Here is a 25,518-nt window from a genome sequence, read left to right as displayed (position 1 = left end):
CTTAAAGAAGAGGCAGAGTTGCCCCTCAGGTATCTTTTTCAAAAGAAAATCTAGGGGCAGTCGAAATGTGTTCCTGAGCCCAAATCCTCCCATCTGTTTATAACTGTGTGGCTCCCATGGCTGGCAGTGGGGTTTCACAGGTATGTGAGAGGTTTCACAGATGTGTGAGAGCAGAATTAGGCCCCCAGTATTGAATTTTGCAGAGCAGTGCTTGTGGGAAACAAAAACAAAAAAAAAAGTGAATTAAAAACAAAACAGTGAACAGAAACAGCATTAAGAATCACAGGGAAATGCAGGATCTCCACAAGTCCAAATGTTATAACCTCCCTTACCCTTCTCCACTTTGCTGAAACTCTTCCGAGCCGCTAAACTAATATCCTTGGGATAGACATGTCTTGTGCTTAAGACACTGGATGGGGGACTCAGATGATCTAGATTCTAAGCCCAGCTCTGCCACTGACTTCCTGTGTGACTTTGGACAAGTCATTTATGCTCTGATGCAGTTGCCCCTCTATTAAATGGGGAAAATAATCCTTTGTCTTGTCTATTTAGATTGTAAGCTCTTTCGGGCAAGACCTCTCTCTTACTGTGCAGGTATAATGACCAGCACAATGGGGCTGCGATTTTCAAGACCTGTGGGTTCTACTGTCATACAAATAATGCATAGTAGTAATATTAATAAGACCTAAATACCTTCCATTAAAGAAAAATAGAGAAACCACAGCTTAGTGTTCTGCTAAAATATTTGCAAAAAAGGTACAATGTGTGCCATACGCATCGCCCATTGTGCCTAACCTACCAATGCAACGAACACTGAAGTCAGGTCAGACATGTCAGATTTTAAAATAAAAGCAGAAAATAGTCATTCATTCAAACACTGTATGTAACCAGTCAAATCCTGGAGTGTATATTGTGCCATGTGGGACTCAGCAATGCTATAAATGTGTTCTCATGATAGGAACTGTGAAATAATTATTTGCTCATTTGTTCTCCCTTTCAATCTGTACAACATGTTACCCAAATGATGCAAACAGTTTATTTACCAGGGAAGTGCATGCTAAAATAGTTACTCATGAGGGTGTTCAGGGGACAGCCATGAGCTGCCTGCTGTTCTTTTCAACTTTGAACACGCAGATTGATGGGCCCTGACCTGACTTGGTTCTGGAACTATAGGGCTGTTTGTTTTTTATTTAGCGAAGCTTTGCTTTTTTTAGACTGACTGAAAATAGACATTGAGTTTTTGGAGGCTTTATTAGCTTTTATTTCATAATCTGTGGGATGCTCCCCCTTCTCTTTTCAGCCATGTGTGCTAGATCTCTGGAGATGAACCAAGTGTACTTATTTGTTTTCATTTGCCTAGAAGGAGTATTAAAATGAACCCTTTTCAATAAAGCTTAGGTATTTTCCTGATACTGTAGCTGAGCTGTTTGTCATTTTAATCCAGCCTAAACTACAGAATAGACAAAGTGGAAAACATACTTAGAACTGCTAGAAAAATGAGCCTAAGGGTCAGAGAATTGGTACAGTGGCTGCTCCAAGTGTTGTTTCTGCCCACTTTGAGATGAATTTTGCCTGGAAGGGATGGTCTGGTATGAGGCAATGCACAGGCAGAGAGCCCCAGTGGGAGCTGCTGGAGTCCTCTGCCAGGCACAATACCTCCAGGACTATAGCGAGAGCATGGCTGCTACTCCATTCTCTGGCCAGATGCAGCCCAGCTCCGGTAGCCCTTTGGAAGGGTGGTGGCTGGCTCCCTCTAGGCAGTCTGGTGGTAATGCACTTGGAGTACAAATTCTACACAAGTATAAGGACAGCAGTTGTTCCAGGCCTCCACACCAAGTCCCCATGACGAGGAGCTGTTTGCACCCTCGTGCAGAACCAGGCATAGGTGCTGGAACTAGGGGTGCTTACGGTGCTACTGCACTCCCCTGGCTTGAAGTGGTTTCCATTATATGCAGGGTTTACAGTTTGGTTCAATGGCTCTCGGCGCCCCCACTAAACAAACTGTTCCAGCACCCTGGGACCAGGCAAAACCTGACTTGCTGGTTTGTCCATAGTGTGTGCTGTATTATGGGTTACTAAAGAGGATGAAGGTGTTGCTGAAGTAACTTTCCTCAGAAAAACATTACAAGGGGGAGTTTCATGCAGTACAGATCCTGTCTCTTGCCAGATACTCCTCTGATGGCTCCCCGGGTAGCTCTGATCCTTTCATTCGTTTTGTAATGGTCTCATTTGTTAGGTACCTATTTGTCGTCCTCCAAGCTCATGAAGCTCGAAGAGGGCACAGTTATTGCTCTCAGCGAGGCTGTGAACGCATTAAAATCGTCACACGTATGTCCTCGAAGGATTCCTGGAGTTGTGCCCTTAACCCTTTTTTGGAGAACAGGAGACCAGCTACACAGCACTCAATGTCTCAGCGACTGACTGTGCCTTGCAGCCAGTGTGGGGCCCCACAGGTACAGAACTGACTACTACTTTGCAATGCTAATCAGAACTTCCTCTGTAGAATGTAAGCATCTGTAGCAGGGTAGTTACCTGCTCTGGCCCTGGCCCTGACCCTGACAAGGATGAGGCTAGTCCTGGGAGAGGGCAGGGCTGTGGGGAAAAAGCCAGGCTGATTAAGGGAGCAGCTGCAGCTGTGGCTCAATCCGGCCCAGCTGGCCCCTCAGTCTCTCTCTGCCAATAGAGGGAGAAGGGCTTGGCTGCAAGGTGCTGAGCAGGACACCTAGATTAGAGCAGGGCTGAGGAAAGGCCAGAGGAGCTGGGAGCTCCGACCTGGAAAGCCTCAGGCTGAATAGGTGCAGGGTTGCAGAGGGGCAGCCCATGGGTAGGCAGAGGCAGCAGGTCCAAAACCCCCTTGCCTGCGATGAGTGATGTATATACTACAGTCTGCCCCGGATACAAGGGGCTAAGTTGGGTCTGGCAGTAGCCCAGACTGAGGCAAGGTGGGGTTAGAGGGTGGGGGTTCCCCTGGGTGGGGAGACCCAGAACCTGAGAGGTGGGGGTACTGCCAAGGAGGCAGCACCCCAGAGAAAGGGGCACTGGGCCCTGGAAGGGACACGGGGGCCGGCGGTAAGGCACATCACTGGCCTGCAGAGGATGCTCTGGTAGCTGGAGGAGCTAATTCCCGATGACTACCAGCAGGAGGCGCTGCAGGGGTGAGTCTGCACCATTACAGCATCTTTATAAGAAGGTAATTTACACAAGGTATGCGGAAGGCCCTTAGGCAATTCCCTCTGCTCCTGAACATGACCAGAAGGTAGGATAGCATAGTATGAGGGTCTGGTTTTCTACAGCATTTTATAGTATGCTGCAGAGACAGACAACTTCTTTGAGGTCCGTTAACTGGAAGCTGAAGCATATATTTGTAGCAACTCAAGTTGTCACTGGGATTGTTGAGTTGTATTTTAGCTTTGAATTTAAATGTACAATATATATTTTTGCTGTTCTTCAAGCTGAGGCATGATGATCATAGTCTATCTGTATTTTAAATAAATTAATAGCCATGCAAATTCTGATCTCACTTACTTTGGATTTACACCACTGTACATCCTGTGAAGTCATCCCAGATTCACACTAGTGTAACTGAGAGCAGAATCTAGTCTATAATGCACAAACAAGGCATGTGCATCCTTAACACTAAGATGAAGACAATGTCATGTAGTCAGTTATTAGCTAATGTGATGAAAGTCTTTTGAAAAATGACTATTGCCCAAGAGAAGTATATGATTCTAGTATACATGAATCAAGTATCCTGATTCAAAAATACAATGCAATTAATTTCAGAATCAGCCAAGCAGACCAGTTCATAGATTATGAAGCCAGAAGGGCCCATTGTCACAATCTAGTCTGATCGCCTGTATAACAGTCCGTAGGACTTCCCTGAATTAATTAATGCAGGGGCACTCCACGCAGATCAGAGGACATTGTGGTTTTCTAGATCTTTTGGAAATATCCCTTCCAGAAGGTGGTAATTCCAGGACACTAATCACCATGTTGGCTAATCATTGTTACGTGATCTGATTCCTGGAAAAACCTCTTCCGTTCGTGAATGGTACCTGTAGAACTGACTGTTTCTAATGAAACATTCAGAGGCTCAATATGTGATCTAAACATAAGATGCAATCTGGATGGCTATGCCTTACTTAAACATTTAATAGTGTAGCCAAAAAATGTACAGTAACTCAATTCTACTTTCTGTGGCATCTTTAGGTTCACACTAAGTAGTTCCTCATACCATGACCCTGCAAACACCTATGCATGTGCTTATCTTTTTAAATGGATCTAGAATTTGCAAAATTCAAAGGTAATGACATTATCAACACTGAAAATTAACAAAGGATGACATTTTTACAATAGTGATTGAGTTGTTTTTTGCCCTTCCTTTTACCAGAGTTGCCCCCCCCCCATTGGCATTCAAAATGTTTGAAAATTGTCCCATTTTTCCATTCAGTTTTAGTACCTTTTACTCACATAAGTAAAATTAAGCATGTGCTCTTATGCTTACTCTGCAATGAGTGCCATTGAAATCAGTGGGGCTGCTTACAGAATTGCACTAATTAATAGGTATGAGAATGGTGGAATCAGGCCTCTTGTCAATAAAAGTCAGACACATATGGTGCTGGACATAAGAGATGAATCAGAATGAAAAACAAATAAAACAGCGGAGGGTTAGATTATTGAATCAGTCCACTCCCCTTTGCATATCCTTCAGCAACAAATGATCAGTTTTCTAAATGCATTCTTATTCTGCACCAAGTTTCCATACAGGAGGATGAGAGGGTAAGAAAGAACTGGAGTTTAGGCAAGTATAACCATGGTATCTAGGCACTGACAATCCTGTATTTGGAGGTATTTGCTCTCAATTTAGATTGATTTTGAGTAACTCTTATCATTTTTATCCTAATCTCTTCTTATCTAGCTAAATGGATAAATTCATGCAGGTTAAGTCCATTAATGGCTATTAGCCAGGATGGGTAAGGAATGGTGTCCCTAGCCTCTGTTTGTCAGAGAGTGGAGATGGATGGCAGGAGAGAAATCACTTGTTAGGTTCACTCCCTCTAGGACACCGGGCATTGGCCGCTGTAGGCAGACAGGATACTGGGCTGGATGGACCTTTGGTCTGACCCAGTATGGCCATTGTTATGTCATTATGTTTAATGAGCTTTACATTGTTTGTGATTAAGGTTCATAACCTGCAAAAATATACACTTTGGAGTATTTGTAGGATAGCTTTCCAGGGGTGCGTGGGGGATGGAATGGGCAGTTGATACAATTTTTTTTGTTAATGAACAATTGTTTGTGAGCTATTTTTCCCCCCCACCCCAAGCTTCTTCCCTTCATATAATTACAGGTTGCTATCACTAGTAAACCCTCAATCAAATATGTAAGAATCCAGATCCAGTCTCCCAGTAGAGCTGACATACAGAGTCACTTGAAGTCAGCTTTCATTAAGGTATGCTTTCTACCAGACTTGAATTAGTGATTTAAATAGGGAAACTCCCTTTCCTGTAAAAGTTACTGCAAAATCTTTAAGACCGTGAAAGCAATAGAAATGGGAAGCTAGACTAGAAGATTCATATGCATTGTTTCTCTTATTTATAATTATGGGGACTAGCATTTGGCTCTAAATAAAATCAGTGGGAGTTCTGACTGTAATAGGACCAGTATTGGGGGGCCTTAATAAAGAAGACTTTTATTGGATTAAAATCCACCATTCTGTTTTTGAGAAAGTAAAAACAAAAACCCAGGTCACTCTTTTGTAGCTAATATAAAGCAGATTACCATTTAGAGCTGGGCAAATTTTCACACATTTTCAGTGGTTGTTTTTTAAATGCAGATTCACTTAACAAAATCATGTTTTTGCTGAATTGTTTAATTGGAAATGTTTTGACATTTCTTAACTGAAATCTTTTGATGTAGCTTGAAATTTAAAAATTAACTTTGAATTTATTTTTAAACATTTTAAAATGATTGAAAATGAAAATAAAATTGACCCAGACTGAATTCACTTTTTACTAGAAATTTTTCAAAATTTAATTTTCCATTATGACCCAAAATTATTATTGTATAACTATTATGCCCAGCTCTATTTAGTACTCTGGGGATTGAAAGATGTACAGATATGACTGCATAGCTGTAAAGTTTTCCTCATTAGACAGTATGCTTGCGTATGTACTGTCAGAGTGTACCTGTGCATTTGAGATGCTGTTACTGCTAATGAATGCCAGCTCAGGCAGTGTGGCATTCTTATGGATTCAAAGTAGCTGGGATTTATTGTCCGCTGCATTGGTTCCTCTGTCCCCCTGCCCCAAAAAAGCAAGGATGAGTTAACTGAGGCTGCATCACCAGCTGTACTGAACTGTAAAATGCACGTATGTATGTATCAGGTGTTCCCACACAGACCTACTTAGAGATGATGGGAGAAGCCAATGGCATTTCGTAAAACTTTAGAGTTTTCCAAAGCTTTAATTCAAACCATTACTTTTCAAAGGAAATTTAATTGTGAAAACGTGTATATGGAAAGCAGTGCTGTGCAAACAGTACGGATTCCTGTTTGCCCTGCTTCTCTAAAGGCCTAGAGAATTGGGGGAAAACACCCAAAAGAACAAGCTATGCAACAGTCCAGAACTCTTGTTTTACCAAACAAAACTCAACCCTCAAGTGTGGTTCTTAATTTATAACCTGCTGTTTCCAAATTTGGCAAAATGAACTCTCCCAGGTCTAGGAAGCTGACACATTCATCTGTGATTTGTGTCAGAAGAGTCCCAGTTCATATTAGCATCCTAAACAGCTTCTCTCCACCATTCCATGACCCACAATTAATTCCTACCCTTGACCCTGTGTTATCCTTGCCTTTCCTTTTATTCTGTGACCCTGCAGTGGCCCTTTCCCAATTCTTTTTTCCTGTTGGAACTCCCTCCTCCTTCTACCCCTGAAATCTCTCTGTGCTCTTAACTTCGAATATCCTGTTGCAGGGAAAAGCAGCCCTAGCAGTCTTTGTGCTGGGTTTTGGCCAATGTATATCCAGGCGCATCCACCTTGGGCCTGTATTCCCTGGAGAGCACACATCAGAAGCATGAGATTTGAACTCATTGGTGATTAGGGTTGCCAACCCTGCAGGATTAATTCCTGGAGACTCCAGACCAAAGATTAATCTTTAATTAAATATTGTCATGTTGTTAAATCTCCGGGAATACGTCCAACCAAAACTGGCAACCCTATAATGGTGATAAGCATCCAGAAGGTTTTGAACCATCTGAGCACTAGAGTCACCTCATGCCACGTTATGCCTCTTATGCAGAAATCCTAATAAAAGCTATCAGGCACTTGCTGTATTGTTTTTAAACCTGACTTTAAGAATAACATTGAAGGAGCAAAGAAATTTAGAGTTAATGCTTCCATTTCATCAGTGTGCCTAGGTATCTAATTCCATAAGGTATTAGTACCGAAGGTCACCCATAGTTAAGGTTACAATTCTGTCACTGAGGTCACAGATTCTGTGACCTTCTGCGGGAGGTGTCAGCCCTGAGGCTGTTGCAACAGCAGCCGCCAGAATAGCGGACTGGCGACCAGCCCCAGGGCCTCCAGAACAGCAGCTGGGGCTGGAGCAGCCCGTTGGGCTGGAGCAATTGCAAGCCCTGGCAGCATTCCCCCAGAGTAGTCTTAGTGAAAGTCAGACAGGTCACAGGCCTCCATGGATTGTTGTTTATTGCCTGCAACCTGTCCGTGACTTTTACTAAAAATACCCATGACGAAATCTTAGCCTTACCCATAGTTTATACAGCTCCCTGATGGAGAACTACATGAGCTTCAGTACCACGCCATGATATGGAGTAGTCTTAGTTCTGAATTTAATTGAGGAGAACGGGAGCATGAGATACCTGAACTACAACTCCCATGAGGCCTGGCGGCAGCATTTCCCAATCAAAATACTTCAGTTTGACAAATTTCTTAGTAATCAAATTTCCACTGAAAAAATTGCATTTGTCCAGAGAGAGAATCATTTTTTAAAGCCAGGTACTGAGACATCTAACTGACCTTAAATGCACCTGTGTGAACAGAGGCTTGATTAAAAGTAGGCTGAAAACATGACCACCAGTGGATTGTGTTTCACAACTCCTACTGTTTTAATTTAGAAATGAGGCTCTTTGAGGCACAGACCCTGACTACCTCTATTTTCATATAGCACACAGCTCACCAGACTTAAGTTAAACTATTATTCATTATCTCCAGTGATGAAAAACCTCTTCAGGAGCTGGTACCTCTTACATATTAATTATAAATGTGTTATGGAGTATAAATGCTTGATCTCGCCTGTCTGTGAGAAGGGAATTACAAAACACAGGAGATAGGCAGCTTTAAACTCTGGTCCTGTTAGTCCACAGACTGTTTCAGCTAATCCTATCCTGTATTTTGGTTGCAGATAAATGATGAAATTTTCCTGTTCAATAGCCAGGGGATATTCTTCTTGGTGCTAGACGCATGTTCAGGAGCAGTCGTGAGTAGGCGGCACTTTGACACAGTGAGTGCTATAGATGCTGCCAGTGCAATAACTGATTATGTTCAAACATCTATAGAAGAGAGGTAAGCAGGGTGTTAAAGTTTTAAGTTCATGTAGCAACATGTGGGTGATAGACAAAGAGGAAAACGACCTACTTTTCATAGCTGATCTTGTGCCTGGTGAAATCTGACCAATTGAGGCTTTTCCAAAAATCAGATTTTCTCCAGAAAATTAAAAAAAAAACCCACTATGCTCTCTTAGAGGGTTACACAGACTGCAGACGGAGACACATTTTCTGGAAAACTGGCACTTCCATTTAAGTTAACAGTTTGTTTTCCACCCTGAGATACATAAGGCCTTTTGCAATGACATTTGCAGTTTTATTCATTTACTCTGGTGTCCAACTGAAACGGCAGCAATTTCCTGGCAGGGGATGACTCATTTTTTTTTTTTTTTCCATTGCTGAAAAGGGGGAGAGTTTGTTTATTCTTGCTGGTGGCTGGCTGTTTGCTTTTTTTGATGGAGAAGAATCAGAGGTGTGCCAGACTCTCCCGCAGGACTTTTCTTGGGCAAGCCAGTTAATTGACCTGCCGGCTCTGTTACCTTAGATGTGCTTCAGCAAGGAGCTGGACCATCTCTGTGTCTGTTCCACATTCCTTGTGGTTTTCTGTGTCACCACATAAACATGGAACAGCAGAGATTTATAGAAAAATTCTTGGCTGCTGGTAAAGGCAGGTCAAATAACCAGAAAACAGACTTTCACTCCAAGGCATTTCTGAGCAGTTCATGACCATGGATACAAACGCTGCTGAGCTATCCCATGTGTGTTGTCACAGGAGCCACTCACTGCTAGGGGTGCCACCTCCTGGTCCTTCGGGGGATTAGCTCTTTCCAGGTGCTGTGCCCTCCTCTAAAGGTCTCTGTACCATCATTCTCTCTCACCCTGCAGCCCCACTCACTCCAGCTTCCTCTTTGCGACTTGGCCCTCTGGCCAGGTCACTATGGTCCTCCCTTCTGGGATATCAAAGTCTTCCCATGCAAACTGTCCAAGGCAGTCTGTTCTCCACTGCCTGCTCTGAGCCACTTCCCCAGTGGCTGGTAGGAGAACCCTGATCCACCCTCAGGAGTAGAACAGTAGGTTCCAACTCGGACCCTCTACTCAGCAGCCAGGATCTGGTCCCTCCTGGACCTTACTGCCTCTCCCTAAGCCTCTTCTGGCTTTCCCTCCTTTTCTGGGTTTGCCAGCCCCTCACATCTCTCTTTTCCCAGGGAGCAACTGCAGACTGCTGCTGTCAGCTATTAGGCTTTATAAATGCCCTCTTTTTCCCATCAAGCTGAGCCTTATCTAATTAATCCTTGCTCCCAGGCTGCTCCTCCAATTAACTGAGGAGTTAATTGGCCCAGGTAGCCACCATAACCACTCCAGAGCTTGTGTGGGGTGGATACCCCATCATATCTATATGTGAATATATGAAATAATCTACGCACACATACCCACATAGATACATGCATGGTCTGGGTTCATATTTCACAGGCACAAACAGTTAGTCAGTCACTTGAATGCTACCAACTGTGCCGATAATTCATTGCAGGTGCAATTCATTGTGGGCTCAGAATTGCATCTGTGAGGTTAGAAGCCAGCCTCTGGCTTGACTGAGAATCAGATGCAGTATGCAGGTGGTATGAATGTGTGTGAGTTTGGGACTATATTTTATTTCAAGTGAATTTTTTCCTGGGGATAAATATCAACACCCTATGTAGGGTATGCTTTTTCAATCATTTTTGCTTTGTTTTGGCTCAGAATGAAATGAAGGTGACATTGACAAGGTAAAGCCTTGATTCAGGAAAGCGTTGGAGCATATGCTTAACTTTTAAGCCTTGTTATGTGAGATTGAAGTCAATGGGACTTAAGTATATGCTTAAGTGCTTTCCTGAATTGGGGCATAAAGATCCAACAGACACTTAGCAAGAATATTGTGCTATAATAATTGTCCTTCTTTTCAGCTCAGTTGTTCTTGTGTGCTCTAAAGACGGTTCAGAAATGATGGGAAGCTCCGAAATGTCTGTTTTTACAAGGTTAGGTTCTGCAAAGCCTATTGTCTTCCACAAAAAAGGTGACTATATTTATGTGAATTACACTGCCATGCCTTTTTTGACTAAAACTGAAAGTGCATTTGTCTAGCAAAAATGTGCAAGCACCACCTTCTGAGTTTATAAATACATACTGTGCTATAAAAGATACCAATATGATCTCAGGAAAATTGTTGAAAAGCTTGAGCCTCAGAGCTAGGCGGAAATTTGAGGAATTTTTACCCTTGTTACAAATCTAAAACTGAACCCATCTCACCAATAAATAGCCACATTTTGTCCGCTTTTCACTCCAAAAAACAAAACAAAAAGAAGCCCCATTTGTTCAGAAACAGATTCATTTCCACTGGAAAAAGGATAGACTCCAACATTAAAATTCAAACATTTTCCAGAGGAAAAACAGCCATGAAGTTAAGTTTAATAAAAAGAAAAATACCCTGAAATGAAATTCAGATGAGAGCAAAATGTGGATCATGATGGGGGAGGGGGGGAGAATCACCAGTTTTGGATGACCTTACTTATACTTGATTTTTCCTGCAAGATCATTTGCAGTAGCAAGAAATTTTACAGTGATCAACTAATCTATAATAAAGTGCCCCTTCAGTTCAGATAAAAATAAGAAGCTGAACCTTTTTCTCAAAACTGAAATGAGCTCATTGGTTTTAGTGTGTGCTTGCAGCTCTGCACTTTCCAAGACTAGAAGCAGACATTCCAAAATACCATAAGAAGGGCTTTTCTCACTGTAGTCGCAACCCGACTGGGAGATAAAGAAACCCAGATCTCAAAAGTTTTTTTTTTTTCCAGGCTTATTTCCAGACCAAAAAACTTGAGATAATTTTGGTTGAACTAGATTGCAATCTGGAGTAGGGGTTTGTCCATCATTCCCTGTAATGGTGGTTGCTAGCACTGTCTTTGCTGGGGTACCTATTCCACCCTCATTACCACTTCAGTTTCCAGTCAGTGGATTGACTTCTTCTGCAAAGAAGGTGAAGTGCCTTTTGGTTGGTTGTCCAGAGTTTGTTGCCCTCCCGGGATGGGACCTCATCCAAAGCTCACTGCAGTCAATGGATTTTTTTTTCCATTGGCATCTGTGGTTTAATCAGGCCCATCTACAGTTTCCTTTTTGCTCCTTTACAAAGATCTTTATTGATTTTAAAACAAGAGAGGGAGGGAATGTAGTGATACAAAACTGTGGCACAATCCTAATACCATTAATTGGTCCTTAGGCGGGCGAAACACCCGCTGTCTTCAGACTGAGAAAACATAGCAAGGTCAGAACTTCTTAAAGTGCGCTAATGCCGGACCCTGCTGCTGCTGCAGATAAAACTCCCATTGACTTCCATGGGAGCAGAACAATCAAATGAAGGGACATCCAGATTTACATCTGCACTTCCGTCCTCCAGATCAAATTCTGCCCTCAAGTGCATACAATTTCCCTTCAAAGGGAGTTGCACGTACTCACCTAAGGACGGAATTTGAAACAGAGTACCTACCAGCACTACCGAGTGCTGAGGAACTGCATAGCTCCAAGAACATCAGAGGTACTTGATTATGCTGTAGTGCCCCAGACCAACAGACTTAATCTTGAATTTCCTGTCTCTTGTTGCTTTTAGCTGAAATTCTTGTCAAAGGTTTAGTGTGAATGTAGCAGCCATGTGCACACTGTACTGGCTGTGCCATATTTCCATACAGTAATCCTGCTGGAAAATAGAAGGTTGGCTAAGTACCACTTTTGTGGAGTAATTCCTTTAGTTGATAAGAAAATCAGCCAGCCATCTGTGATTCAGTTTGATACCTCTTAAGCAGAGGTCAGAAGTGGAGTTGGCTGTATTTTCAGTCACGCTTCTTTCTTTTGGCATCTGTTTACAGCAGTGAAGTAACTTATCCAGAAAAAAAATATTTTAAACTTATTCTGCCTGGTTTAAGTGGCCATGTTAGCTCATTCATATTACTCCTGAAAATGAGTGGAGAGCATACACTTCAGATCAAGGAGGGCAGGTTTGCCTTTGTGCTCATTTTAGTTACTGAGCAGCTGTGCTGTTTTTCGTTGGTGGTTTTTTTCTTTTTTTGACTTTGCAGAAAGTAATTTTCATTTTTTAGCCATTGAAACACTGAAAAAATCAGTCTTTGGCAGAAACCAAATGTTTTCAGTGTTTTGATGAAAACAGACATTTTTGAAGAAAGTTGAAAACTTTTTGTAGTCTTCTTAGGATCTAAAAACCCTTCCTGATCAGCTGCATTCAGCATACTTTACATGCATGATTCTGTCCTCCACCATGGCTCTTGGCATCACTACTTTGGTGTAGAAAGAAGTGGGAAATGCCTCACACAGAATACCCCTATCTTAATGAAAATCCATGTTGCTGCAGGAAGCAGAAGGTGCTGGTAGTTTGGTTGGTAGCATTCTTTGAGCCAGTAATGAACTGATACTTTAGCATGATGCTAGGCGACAGTGTGCTGCTGCTCTCTTTTGGATGAAATAAGAAACCAAAGAACTGGCTTTTCAGAAGCACCAGGGTGTTTGACCAGATGTCCATGACAAAGTTGAATCTGGGTAATTCTATTAAAATTCCCCCGATGCTTCAGTTGTATGCAGAATTTGACTCAACAACTCTGATGATGTCTGGTCCCTATTTTAACAGTGCACAATCCACTCCAGAGGTGATTATATGGGAATGAGGGTTGAAACATTTCCTCTAAATGTACGTGGTTTGATCCTGATGGCACAGAAGCCACTGTCAAAACTGCCATTCACCTTAGTAGGAACCGGATTGGGACCTTGTTGCCTGGAACTGCAACTCTTACTCACATGAAAAGTGTTTACATTAATAGTCCTGTTGCATGAGTAGGATTGAGCCCATAGTTGGCAAATAGCCTTGAGATCATTTACAACAGAAGGTATCATACAAATGTAATCTATTATTAAAATAAAAAGCCACATATGACTGTGCAGCACAGTCCTATGGGAAGTCAACACAGGGAACAACAGTTTAGGCATAGCCAAGAAAACTGATCTAACCTAATAAAATAAGGATTCAAAATTCCCTAGCCATTTTCATCCAGTCAGATATGAAAAAATAACAGCATTTAAAAACAAACAGAACAATAGTCCCACTACCTCAAACCTGGGACCTCCGTCACAGTTAATTGAAATTCCTGAGGACAGTGCAATCAAAATCCTGCTTCAGTGTGGCTTATCTCAGGCATTGTTACCCTACTTCATCCTTCCTTATGTTTTATAAAACATTATGTTACTGTAATCCAAGCAAAGAAATGGCCAGAATGTTTCCTTGATCTGTGCAGTGTGTGTCATGACAATGGTTATTCCCTTAACCCGGTGATACAGATGGTCACTCTTTTGTCTCTCCTTTTCAGGGAGTTTTGCTATGCTTGGATATAAAGGACAGGCCAGACCCTCCTGGATTAAAATCCTTAACCAAGCTGCTAATCAGAAAGCTGCTTTTCTACAGCATTATGTTCCCTTGATGTTGAGAGAATACAAATGTTCAGCTAACTCTGCAGAGTTTTAGGATTCTTTCTGTATCTGAACCACTTCCAAAACAACTCCAGAAAGGCTAGGGAAATCAGACAATTTAATCTTGCTACATTGTTGTTGGCTTAACATCAGCCAGGAAAATCCTACAACTCACAGTGTAATTTTGGATGGTGGTGTTTTTGTGGGTTTGTATCGGGCTGATGTTTTTTCACTTGTAAAAAATACAACTAATAAATATATTCTGATCTTACAAACTGTGGGTAAAGCTTTGTTTTTTCAAGCAATGTGTGGATGGAATAGTTTTGCTGGGTTGGGAGATGGTTAAAGGCTACTTTTTCCCAAGGAAACCAGAACATACCTGCCATTTGGTACAATCTGGTGCATTCCAAAGGGGAAAATTTTCTCCTCAAAAGCATATAAGCCAGGAATGAAATTTGGCAAAGAAAAGTTCACAGTATCCAGGGAAGGAAGTGAACCCCATCAGAGGTAGGCAACCCTTACCCTTCATTCTGCCTTTAATTTGTACTCAAGAATCCAATGACTTCCATTCAAATCTAGGTCTGCTTTAAAAACACAACTCAAAACAAACAAGAAAAAACATCTCCCGCAGCTCCTTGGATGAACTGAAGTTAATAAAATCAACGCACATCAACAGATAAACTCCCAATAATCTTCTAATAATATCATCTTTCTCATCAGGCTTATTATATACAACTGTTGTGCAATTGTTTCTATCTGTAGCTAATGACTGGTAAAATCATGTCTACTCTACTGGTAAGAAAATTTGATTAAAGACTCCCAAGTATATGAATCGAGAAGTTGTCCTGGTGTGGTAAGGTAACTTCCTCAGGTGATACTCACATGGACTTTTCTCCTGCTGATGTCAATAGCAGTTTGGTTGAGTAAGGCAGAGTATCTGGGCCACTGCTGGCACATACAGGCTCTTTCTCTGTGTTTTTTCTTTAAATTGCTGCTTCTTGCAGTAATTAAGACATAATAGCATTGACTGGAAAGTGGGGAACAACTGGTATTGACAACCAGCTATTGACTTATCCTGTAGTGGCTGCACTGAAATTTTGGTTAACATTATGCTATCGATAATAACAATAAAGGAGAGGTCATTTTGAAACCATGGAGGTAAATATCTGGTTTTGACAGTTGCAGCAATCCAAAATGCTGAGAATTTTAAAAAAACATTGGACTAAAATGTGAAACATATTTAGATTTGGTTGACTGCTAATAATGACAGGATTGTCTGTAAAATGTTCTCCAAAATCCTTCAGGATATTAGACCTCTAATTAAGGACACATTCTAGGTGCTTCACTGATCTTGGTGATGGGCCTGATTTGAACAGCAGGTGTGTGGATGCAACAAGGAAAGGATATTATTTGGGAGAAGGGGAAAAGGTAAAATCCTGCTCCCATTTGAAGTCAATGGCAAAACACCCATTAACGTCAGGGGGCCTAGGACTTCACCTAAAGACTCCTGGGTCAGCTACTGACTAGAGTAAACGTGCAGTGTAAACAAATGACATGATGATTTTGTTCGTGTTATTACTGAGGGGTTGAGGGAATGGACTTATCTGAGATTTTTACACTGTACTGGATGTCAAAAGCTGGACAAGGGCTTTTATCATTTTAAACTGAAGTTAGTGTTTCCTGTGTCTACGTACCGCAGAGTGCATGGAGAGTTAGGTGCCAGGGGATTCTTTTGATAACCTTTGCACCCCAAAAAATAAATCAATAACTTTTATTTGATTTCTTTTTCTTTGTTTATAAAATGATTTGTTCCTCCGTGCGTTTTCTAGGAGGCAGTTGTTCGTAGAACAATCAGCAATACAACTAGCACTAATTAACAACTTTGTTAGCAGTTTTGGCTGAGGCCAAGAACTAATGGATTGTGTCATCATCCAGAATATTTTCTCATCCCTGGGGGTTATCCTTCTAGTTCCAGATCATTGGCAGGTCAGTGATGGGGAAGGTTGCAATACTGTTATCTTTGCTGTATGGATAGAGAGTGCTGGTCTCCTCAGCTGTCAATCAACACTAAATTCCCAGGAAAGATAGATAAATAGATATATGGAAAAATTTCAATTACAGATAAAACTGTTCGAGTAATATGTCCTTATTGTGAATTAAAGATCCTGTGATCCTCAGCTCAGATCAGAGAACTGACATCCAGTGGCCTAAATACTGTAGTAAGAACTTAAATGCATCCTAGGTGCAAGCAGCAGAATCGCTTCTCATTCCCATTTGATCTTTTCCAAATGAAGCTCTGTCACTGCAGTTGATGGACACAATTTAGGTGTTTTCTAGAGATGTGAAGATGCACTCAGCATGGGTGGGGTTTTTTAAACGCATATGATGTGGTTCAGTGGTATGAATGAAGCACTTGATCTGTTGTGGAGCAGAATGAGTGCATTGAGTGAGAGCAGCAAGAGCTTTCCCATAATTCAGTGGGGAAAATGGGACTTGCTGTATCAGCAGGTGTTTGTCAATGAACAGTAATTTTTGTCTTATTAGTGACACACAGTTGAAGTATAGGTTGTTTATCTGTTTATATTATCTTCATCACCATGGTATACAAGCTCCTGTCCTGTTGGCCCAGATGATGCCTAGGTTGGATAGAAAGACTTAGCAAAGATGCAGCATGTTTCTCAGCCCCATTGAAACAGTTAATTGTCTGTCTAGCTGTGTGACAATTTCAGCTTCAATGAGGGGGTCTAACAGACTGAATGGAAGGGAAGATAGTTCAGAATGAAAGGCCAGACCAAGGGACTTCAAACTCTTCCCTTATGTGGTGATCATGACTTCGTCTTGCTTTGGCATCTCCCTTGACTGAGACTGAAGGAGGTGAGTGAAATTCTGACTCACATGGAGTCAGTCTTATCAGAAATGTTAATGCATAGATGTTGACATTGTTTTTATACTACATGTATAAAAATTTTATACATATATGTGAATGTAATGTCTATAAAGTGTGTGTATAAATCCATGTCAATAGATACCAATTTATCCAAAATAAATTCTATGAGGCTAAGTTTTTACTAGTCCTTCTATAGAATTAACTCCACTTCTTTCCTCAGTATATTAAGTAATGGGAGTCTTGCATATTAACGCTAAGCCTTATTTCACTGGGTAGACCCATATTCCACACTACAGCTTTGTTTCTCCTTTTTGAATTTTTGATACATGTGCACAAGTTATTTTGGCCAGGGAGGTGAGGGCTGCATTACTAATATCTATTCTGTGCTTTGAAGACCTCACAGCTGAAACAACCAAAAAGGTTTTTACATGTTGAGGTGAGTGTTTTGTTGGCTAGATTCTTGCTCTCTGATGAATGGCTTGCCCGCTCGCTGTCCAGTAACACCATGCCACTGACATGGGACCAAGCCATTGTGCTACAGAGCTGATGTGATTCAGAGCACTCTGAGTGACTTGATCCCTTGAGCCTATGAGGTAGGAGACCTGAGGTGATCAGAGAGAAACTGCCTGAGGAGAGGAGTGGAATGTGGATTTGTTGCCAAAACAGGTAACCGTGTTTTGTTCTGGTGTTTTGTTTTTTGTTTTTTTTTTTCTGGATCATTAGCCAGACTGAGGAAGACCTCAGTGAGGTTCAAAAGATAATGTACAAAGTGAAGTGATGAACTTTATGGGCCACTGGAGAAAAAGGAAGCAGGATCAAGCTCTATATGACGGGGTGCTTGTTCTATAAAAACCGAAATAAGATGGGGACTGAACCCTCCAAGCAGCACTGTTAAGTCCTTTTGAACCTCCCGTTATAACATAATTCTGTTTTCTGAGGCCATAAGAGCAAGAGCTAATTGGCTATGAGTTTGAGCCCCCACACTGGAGCAAATCACTGATGGTTTGTGCTCTTTATTGTCCTGGAGATGTATTTGATCATATCAGACGGGTCCAGATCCTGAATCCTAGTAGTATAACGCAGAGTCGGGGGGAGGGATAGCTCAGTGGTTTGAGCTTTGGCCTGCTAAACCCAGGGTTGTGAGTTCAATCCTTGAGGGGGCCATTTAGGGATATGGGGCAAAAACTGGTGATTGGTCCTGTTTTGAGCAGGGGGTTGGATTAGATGACCTCCTGAGGTCCCTTCTAACCCCGATATTCTATGATTTATTGAGTCCTAAACCCAGTCTGAGGCTAACAACTGGTGAAGGAGAAGCTGGGGAAAAGAGTCGTGTACCCAGCCTTCTGAAGAATACCTTTCCTCCCAAAATTAAGCCAAGTGGCAAGTGTCCAAGAGAAATGGGCGAGAAGTTAAGGTGAGCCAGACACACAGAGTAAAGTGCCACAAAAGAAAAATGTGTCCCAGTGCAGAACCCTGGGTAGTGGTGTGTGACCATCCCATTGGGCTGCTGGAAACACTTTCCTTCTAGTCAGGGTAAAAGAGACCCCCAAAACAATGACCATTCAACAAAGAACACTATTTCTACCTGGACACTCAGGATACTAGAGACCAATGTTTCAAAAGCTGCTTCTGAATGTCAGTGACGCAGGTGCTAAAAACTGCGTAGATGAGTGTGCAGGTGCAAATGGAGACACTGGCTTAGAGCTCTTCAAATCTTGGCCCCATTTGGTCCAGGGCACTTAGCAGTGTTTGCAAAAAATGCTAGGCTGCATCTTAGCAAATGGGTAAATGCACCCACCTCCAAATGCAGCCAATATGCACGTTACAGGATGCCACCCGTTGCCAGTCTGAGACAACTGGCCATCTTCCTGAGTAATCCACAAAGGCTTTTCCTTCTCCTTTACTGGCAAAGGATAACAAATTTTAAATCACCAAAGTCTCGTTGACTTTTTGAGATGTAGCCTCCTTCATGCCTAAATCACTTAGGCTTCTAAATGACCTAGGTGTTTTGAAAAATGCTACCCAAAACTTTTGAGGCCTGCAGGTCTGAGTCTACGAAGTGCTGAGCTCCTTCAACTTCCACTGAAATTGGTAGGAGATAAAAGCACTCAGCACCTCCCCAGGATCTGCCTGGAGGAATAAGAATGAAAACTTGCAGCAAGTATTGCATAGAGAGGAACTTGACTAAATCCCCTTCCCAGTAGAGGAAAATGTTAGATAAATTGATAGGGAATCCAGGCTCAGAGAGAGCGGTCAGGTTCTGTTTCAGGCTCCAGTATTAAGACCATTGTAAAGAATGATTACTTCAACTATTCTACTTCCAGAGCATCATCTTTCTTGGTTCCCTTTTCCCTTGCCTCACCACAAAAATCTGGCTAATGTGCAGATGGCAAAAACAACATCAAATGCATGTACAGTACCATTTAAGATTTAATGATGCATTTATGTCACTGGGGCTAAGGTTGTGCAAACATTTGAATTGGAAATCCCTGGATATCTGTTTGCATGGTGACAGGGCTGGATCAAGGCTTTTAAATAACTACAGAAATGTACTAGCAGCCAGGTGTGCAATGGTTCACCCTAGTTCAGGAACGTCAGTGTAAAGAAAGGTGGACACATCCAAGGTGAAGAAAGCCAAATATACTTGTCAAGTCAGTTTTCCCAGCTTGAGTTAAGATGTGAAATGGCCTGTTACAGGCACAGAGCAATATTCTCTCAGCATAGGGAATGTGAACTCATCACAAGTGTGATGGGAATAAAAGGACTGCATGGGCGCTAATTAAACCTCCCATTCCTTCCTCAGAAATCAGTTTCCTCATCAGCCCATAGCACTTTGCATAGGAACAAGGACGCTTCCAATGCACTTTTGAACTGGTCACCAACAGCACTGAAATCTAAATATGGGCTCAGACTAATCTTTCCTAAGTATAATGAAAGCTCAAGTTTTCAGAATAGCTATCTACTTTCCCATGTCCATTTTCCATTCTAGTTTATAAAGGTTCTTCCTCGACTTCAGTGTGAGAAGGCTCTGGCCCATAGGCCAACATTTCCATCAGTGACTACTAGTGACTTCAGGTGTCCCCAGCCATTTTTGGATGCCTAACTTGAGACACCCTAAAGGAGCTTCATTTTCAGAAAGTGTTGAGGGCTCACATTCTAAAGGTCAGCCCCATTCAAGGTGTATTGTATTGGCTCCCAGAATCTGAGGTATCCATAATCATGAGTCACTTTGGAAAATCTTGGCTATGGTGTCTAGGCTACTAAATAACGATCTACCTGTCTTGGTACTTCTGTGGCTTCAGCACTTCAGTAATAATCTGAATATCTCATAATCAGTAATGAATACTATCCTCACAATACCCCAATGGGGAAGGGAACTGTCCTTTATCCCCATTTTACAGAGGGGAACTGAGATACAGAGAGACCAAGTGACTTGCCCAGGATCATGTAGGAAATCCGTTACTGAGTCAGAAATTTAACCCCAATCTCCTGAGTCCCAGTCCAGCATCCTATCCCTTATACTGTGAGAGGACAGAAAAGAAATGGAGCTCTCCTGTTTAAATGCTTGCCATTTCTGCCCATTTTCCACTTTCCAGTCACTGTGGAGATTACAGGCTTCTTTCAACTGAGCATGTCCCTCTACATTGTTACCCATTTAATAGCACTAAAGACCTCTAATGTGAAATGGCTTGCAATGTTATTTGCAGTCATCAGTCAGATTGGGCTATTACCGTGACAACCACGAGATGTACCAGTGAGGAGAAGAGTAATTCTTCCCTCCCCTACCCCCACCCCACTGACTGAGGAACTTTAGGGAGCCCACACTTATGATTTCATTATGAAATTTTTAAAATCTCAAGCTGTCTTTAAATGTATGTTTACATTTTTCCCCCAGCACCATCTGTTCTCTGTCTGCTTCAGCATAAAACTACAAGGAACTAGCTAGATCAGGGGGCTGCTTTTTACAGAATCCTTTAATGCTTTCTAGTGCATTATGACCATTGACACCTGCAGTAGCAGCCGTCTAAGGACTGACTAATGGCTTCCTGTATCTACTTTTAGCATTGTCTGCTAATATTCACTCTTTTTGAAATGATTCCCGGCTGTTGGAGCCTTCCAAAGAGTGTGTCTTGCCAGACTTAGGGATATGAATCCCACTCTCAATTGCCAGGTGGCTTTTAACAGCTAAGCAAAAAAGCTTTTCTCACCCAGCAGAGAATTTGCGGATGGAGTTTGAGAAACATTAAAGATTTATTTAGGATTCTTTCACAGCCCTTACACACAGAGCATTTCAATATATATGGCCATTTGTTGACAGAAATTATTACATCATAGTTGAACTTAATAATATGGCATCTGTTCAAGTAAGATGTAGCTTGATTGCTTTATCCCCACATGACTCTAAGCTAACAAAACAACCTGTTTTGTAGCAGGCACTATTCTGAAACCCTCCATCACGGAAGGTCATGAAAAGAGACATTTTTCCTCTTCTTAAATTTTTTTTTTGTATTGTTTGACTCTAGCACTTGTGAAGGGTGTTGAACTGACACCCACAGAACCTGAGATCTTCTGTGTATCCCCAGAACAGGAACTGTATTTTTCCCACATGGCTCTGTCAGTATAACTCAAATCTGGCCCAGCAGAGGTACTCCTCGTAGTGGGAGCAGAATTCGTTCTCCTTGGCCTCTCTGAGACATCCAACAAGGATGCCCTTTCATACTAACCGTGATAGTGAACACGGGGACCTGAACTGAGCCCCCCCCCCTTCCATTTAGCCAGAAAACAGGAAAGAGCTTGTTTTAACCACCGCAGTTTAGATTCTGTAGAAATTATTTGGGTCCAATACAAAAGTGGCACCTTCCAAAAATATCTATGTTGGGGTTTTGTTTTTTTTTTAGTCTACACCATGTTGCACAAGCTTGAGGACAAAGCCATTTGGCACTGGCTGGCAGTAACCCATAGCTGTTGTCTCCAAAGGAAGCAATGGTCACAGGAAGTGACAACTGTCCCTGCATTCTAGCAAAGAAGTTTCTTTACTACCCAATAATGAGATAGAAAGTGCACCCTATCACTGTCAAAATTCATACCTTTTTGTACCTAACCAATGTGCTATAAATGAAAGACCAAACCATTCATTTTAGAAAGTATATGCCTTCAAACAAAACTGTGTCTGTCATCATTACAAAACAGCTTTCCCATGTACTGCTCTACCGCGGTATCCCAGCAGCACAGTTTGTGCCTCTACTTAAAATAGAGAATAACTACCCTACTTCAAATCCGATTGTGTCATAACAGTGGGCAAATGTTGACTTTTTAATGGTTGCTGTTGTACTTCAATAACACTTACTATGACATTGTTGGCTTATAAAATGTTGACACTGTTAAATGGTCAGACACGTGCTGCTTAGTTCTGACCCCAATCCTTGAATGGTTACTACTCGCTGAAAATGTACATCATTCAGAGATTAAGCCATTACTGAGTAGAGCTAGGCAGATAATAGATTTCCCATTTTGCAGCAAATTCCATGATTTTGAAATTTCACCAGTTCCAAAACAGAGTGAATTTTTTTTAATTTCCAGAAAAATGAAATTCTGAAAAATGTCATGGTTTTTTAGACACCTGGGGCATCGTTTTGATAAAACGGAAACATTGCACTTTAATTCTGACTATTTAACTTTCTTCAAACTGTTTTTATATAAAAACACTATTTCGTTTGGAAAAGTCATTTTGAAATGAGAAATCAAAGTGTGTGTTTGATACTGAAAATACCTAAACAGGATGTTTCAACATTATTGAAATGCTTCATCTAATCTTTTTAACAAAATTTTGTCAAAGTTGGCATGTTCTTCAAAGCATTTTGATGAAAATGGCATTTATTTTTTGGGGGGGGGCATGGAGGAAGGTTTACTATTACTATGTATATTGCTTTTTCTCTACTATCCTGCAATATCCTTTTTAGCACTGAGTATCATGTGGCATGCTGTCTGTATTGTCACATGGATAGAATGTTGCTTTCACGCAGTGGGCATGAGCCATGTGACCAGCAATCCTAATGCCACTGTGCTCTACAACTGTACAAGCAAACGTATTTTCTGTTGATGTTTCTTGACAAATTTGGTTGTAATGCTACTTTTTAATAAAATGCCCTAAATTTCATGGCAATACATTTTGGGTAAATAGTTTTAATTAAAATTGTACCATTTACATGCACGGCGCGGACACCTCCTGTATTTATTTCTGCTGTGGAATTTGTTCCAGACTAAATCTTGGGTTTTTTAATTATAAGAGGATAAATACAATAATTGAAGTTTTCTTAGGTAAGAAATTGGAGCTCCCCGGAGTTTTTTTCTTTTATTGCTTTTACCTGTTTAACTCCAAACCAATGCAATTTTTCTAAACAAACATTTGACACTCCATTACTTTGCAATATGAACAGGTTCCTTGTGTCTGCATAGGGAGGTTTATTTAATTTGGAAAAGAACCTAATGGTCTTATTTGCAACCAAACATTGTGTTTGAAGAGACTGCCCTCAAGATGCTCTCACAGCTATCAGTGACTTTAAAAGCAAACATCTGTAAATACAAAGAGGAGCCTAAACTGGTGTGTGTTGACATGTAGAAGACCCTATGGATATAACAATCTGTCTCATCATATGCTGACTCCGTATTATGTTATAACCATTATATGGCCATATGGATTAAAAACAAGTTTCTTTAAAAGTCCATCACTACAGAATTGCATAATGAAATGTAACGGCTCCAAATACTGTACTGGATAAATAATACGAATTTTAAACAAATTTACAAATACACACGAGTGAACATTTTACATTCGTATACACAGAAGTACATAACCCTTGACCTCCAGGGGAATATTCATATCCATGAACTCTCACCACCATGAAGCAGAGTTGCATAATCAGACCCGTTCGCATATGGGCTGTAATCACAGTAATCCTAGACACAGTGGGATTACTTAAGGACAGCGCTCCAGCCCACTCCAAATCTAAATTTCATGACACTGAAGCTAGGTCTTCAGGGGAGAAATCTCTAAAAGCAGCCTTTAGCTTTGCTCCCAGAACTGCAATTTGGAGTGACTGAGCACCCAAAAGTCCAGAAGGTGCAGATTCAAAACAGCAACTGAGCACAGGTCAGAATTTTGGGATGCACAGAACATGATTGCCAAAAGTTCACACCCAGAACACAGGCATACAGTTTGGGGTACTCACGTTGAGGCCACTCTGAATTTGATCCTAAGTGTTTTTATTTGGGAGGGAGGAGAGGGTTGGCTTTTTGTTTTTTTGTTTGCACATGTGAGTATGCGGTCATCCACTGTCCTGATACCATATGTGTTTTATACTGCATTCCTAAGAAGTTTCCTGTCCCATGTTGTGATTTCCTTCTGTGTACATGTTTGAATATCTGAATATTAAACCTAACAAAGGGGAATATGTTGGGGGGGTGGGGGTGGGGTTGGGGGTGTGTGTGTTCTTTTCTTCTCTAACAAGTCAGGAAGGGTTAAAAGTGAAGGCCTGCTTAGTCAGAAAACTGGATGTAACCCTTTCTCTGTGTCATGTGTAACTTTTTGCATAAAATATACTTGAGTTGACAACGATCTAATTCCTGCCGTGGCGTTCTTTGTCACAGGTCTCCACAGAACTAAGAATATCGAAAGCAGCCTCCCTTCCCAGGATGGACCTGGTCATCAGTTTTTTTTCTCTTCTATTTGTGATCTCTCTTGTACGCACAGGTAAGTTTCCACCCAACAGACAGTATATAAATAACAGTATTTGTAACTCGGGAAAGTGCAGCTGTAGGTCAGGTGTCTTTTCAGCCCTTAATCCAGTGTCTGCAGGGAGTTTCTAGCACGAGCAATGTGCGGAAATACATAACAGAATCCATTTCCCAAGTTCCCCAGCCTCCCTAATTTAGAGCAGCTTTGTTAAAGGCAAAGGGGGAAACTACTAAGCAGTTGAAAATGCTATGTGAAGTGAAGAAGCTGAATAAGACAAGTTTATAAAATAGCCCAAGAGCTGTTGTTCTGAGACGTGCTTTGAGCCTTTTATTGCATTGTCCTAGCTCTGCCCTCACAGATAGAACACCAGAAATTATGGGGAGAGCTAAAAAGCCATCCTGTCCCATGATGCTTCCTCAGTCCTTCTCTGGGTCTTGCTGGTAAAAGCAAAAGCATTTCATGCATTATGTTCAGCCTCTCCAAGCTACTTCTCTCCTCACTGTACTTTTCTCTCTATTCTATGTATGGTGGATTTGTTTGACTTTTTTTAGTCCCCCCCACCCCCCAATTTAACCCCCAAAGCTATCATTAAGCAACAACATGAGGTACACTGTCATTGCTGTGCTTAGGGAATTTTAGGCACAAAAGAAAACTTAGCTAATTCTGCAGAGTGCCCTGAAGGGGAGCTGGCATCTGAGTGCAAAAAGACCAGGAGATTCATAGATAAGTCTGAAATTTCATCTGTGATGCAGTAAATGGGTACTAGAGAGCCAGTTAACTCTTTAGCTGTTTCAGTCCTTCTGTGGCTGACAATGGATGTCTTGCTGGAGAAC

At 41.5% G+C, this 25,518-nt stretch overlaps 2 protein-coding genes across 9 annotated transcripts in view; both read left to right on the top strand.

Annotated features, from left to right (window-relative positions):
* The window catches only part of LOC140895014 (cell surface hyaluronidase CEMIP2), an 84,542-nt gene extending 59,889 nt beyond the window's left edge, over positions 1 to 24,653 (top strand). For 5 of the 7 annotated variants that reach the window (XM_073304094.2, XM_073304092.2, XM_073304091.2 and 2 more), the window contains 5 exons: positions 2,237 to 2,453; positions 5,351 to 5,452; positions 8,423 to 8,583; positions 10,505 to 10,614; positions 13,964 to 14,338. In XM_073304094.2, coding sequence (XP_073160195.1) covers positions 2,237 to 2,453; positions 5,351 to 5,452; positions 8,423 to 8,583; positions 10,505 to 10,614; positions 13,964 to 14,118 — 745 coding nt within the window. In that variant the 3' untranslated portion in view covers positions 14,119 to 14,338. Of the gene's footprint in view, positions 1 to 2,236; positions 2,454 to 5,350; positions 5,453 to 8,422; positions 8,584 to 10,504; positions 10,615 to 13,963; positions 14,339 to 24,597 lie in introns of those variants that run through there. The other 2 variants (XM_073304098.2, XM_073304100.2) reach the window with 2 other exon arrangements.
* Positions 24,618 to 25,518, top strand: part of CEMIP (cell migration inducing hyaluronidase 1) — a 67,832-nt gene continuing 66,931 nt past the window's right edge. The window contains exon 1 of one of the 2 annotated variants that reach the window (XM_073304101.2): positions 24,618 to 24,700. In XM_073304101.2, the coding sequence (XP_073160202.1) occupies positions 24,643 to 24,700 (58 nt within the window). In that variant the 5' untranslated portion in view covers positions 24,618 to 24,642. The remainder of the gene's footprint in view (positions 24,701 to 25,518) is intronic. The other variant, XM_073304102.2, reaches the window with a different exon arrangement.

The sequence above is a fragment of the Lepidochelys kempii genome, chromosome 10 (genome assembly GCF_965140285.1).
Source record: "Lepidochelys kempii isolate rLepKem1 chromosome 10, rLepKem1.hap1, whole genome shotgun sequence".
Classification (NCBI taxonomy): Eukaryota; Metazoa; Chordata; order Testudines; family Cheloniidae; genus Lepidochelys; species Lepidochelys kempii.
This window is presented reverse-complemented; position numbering and strand designations above follow the sequence as displayed.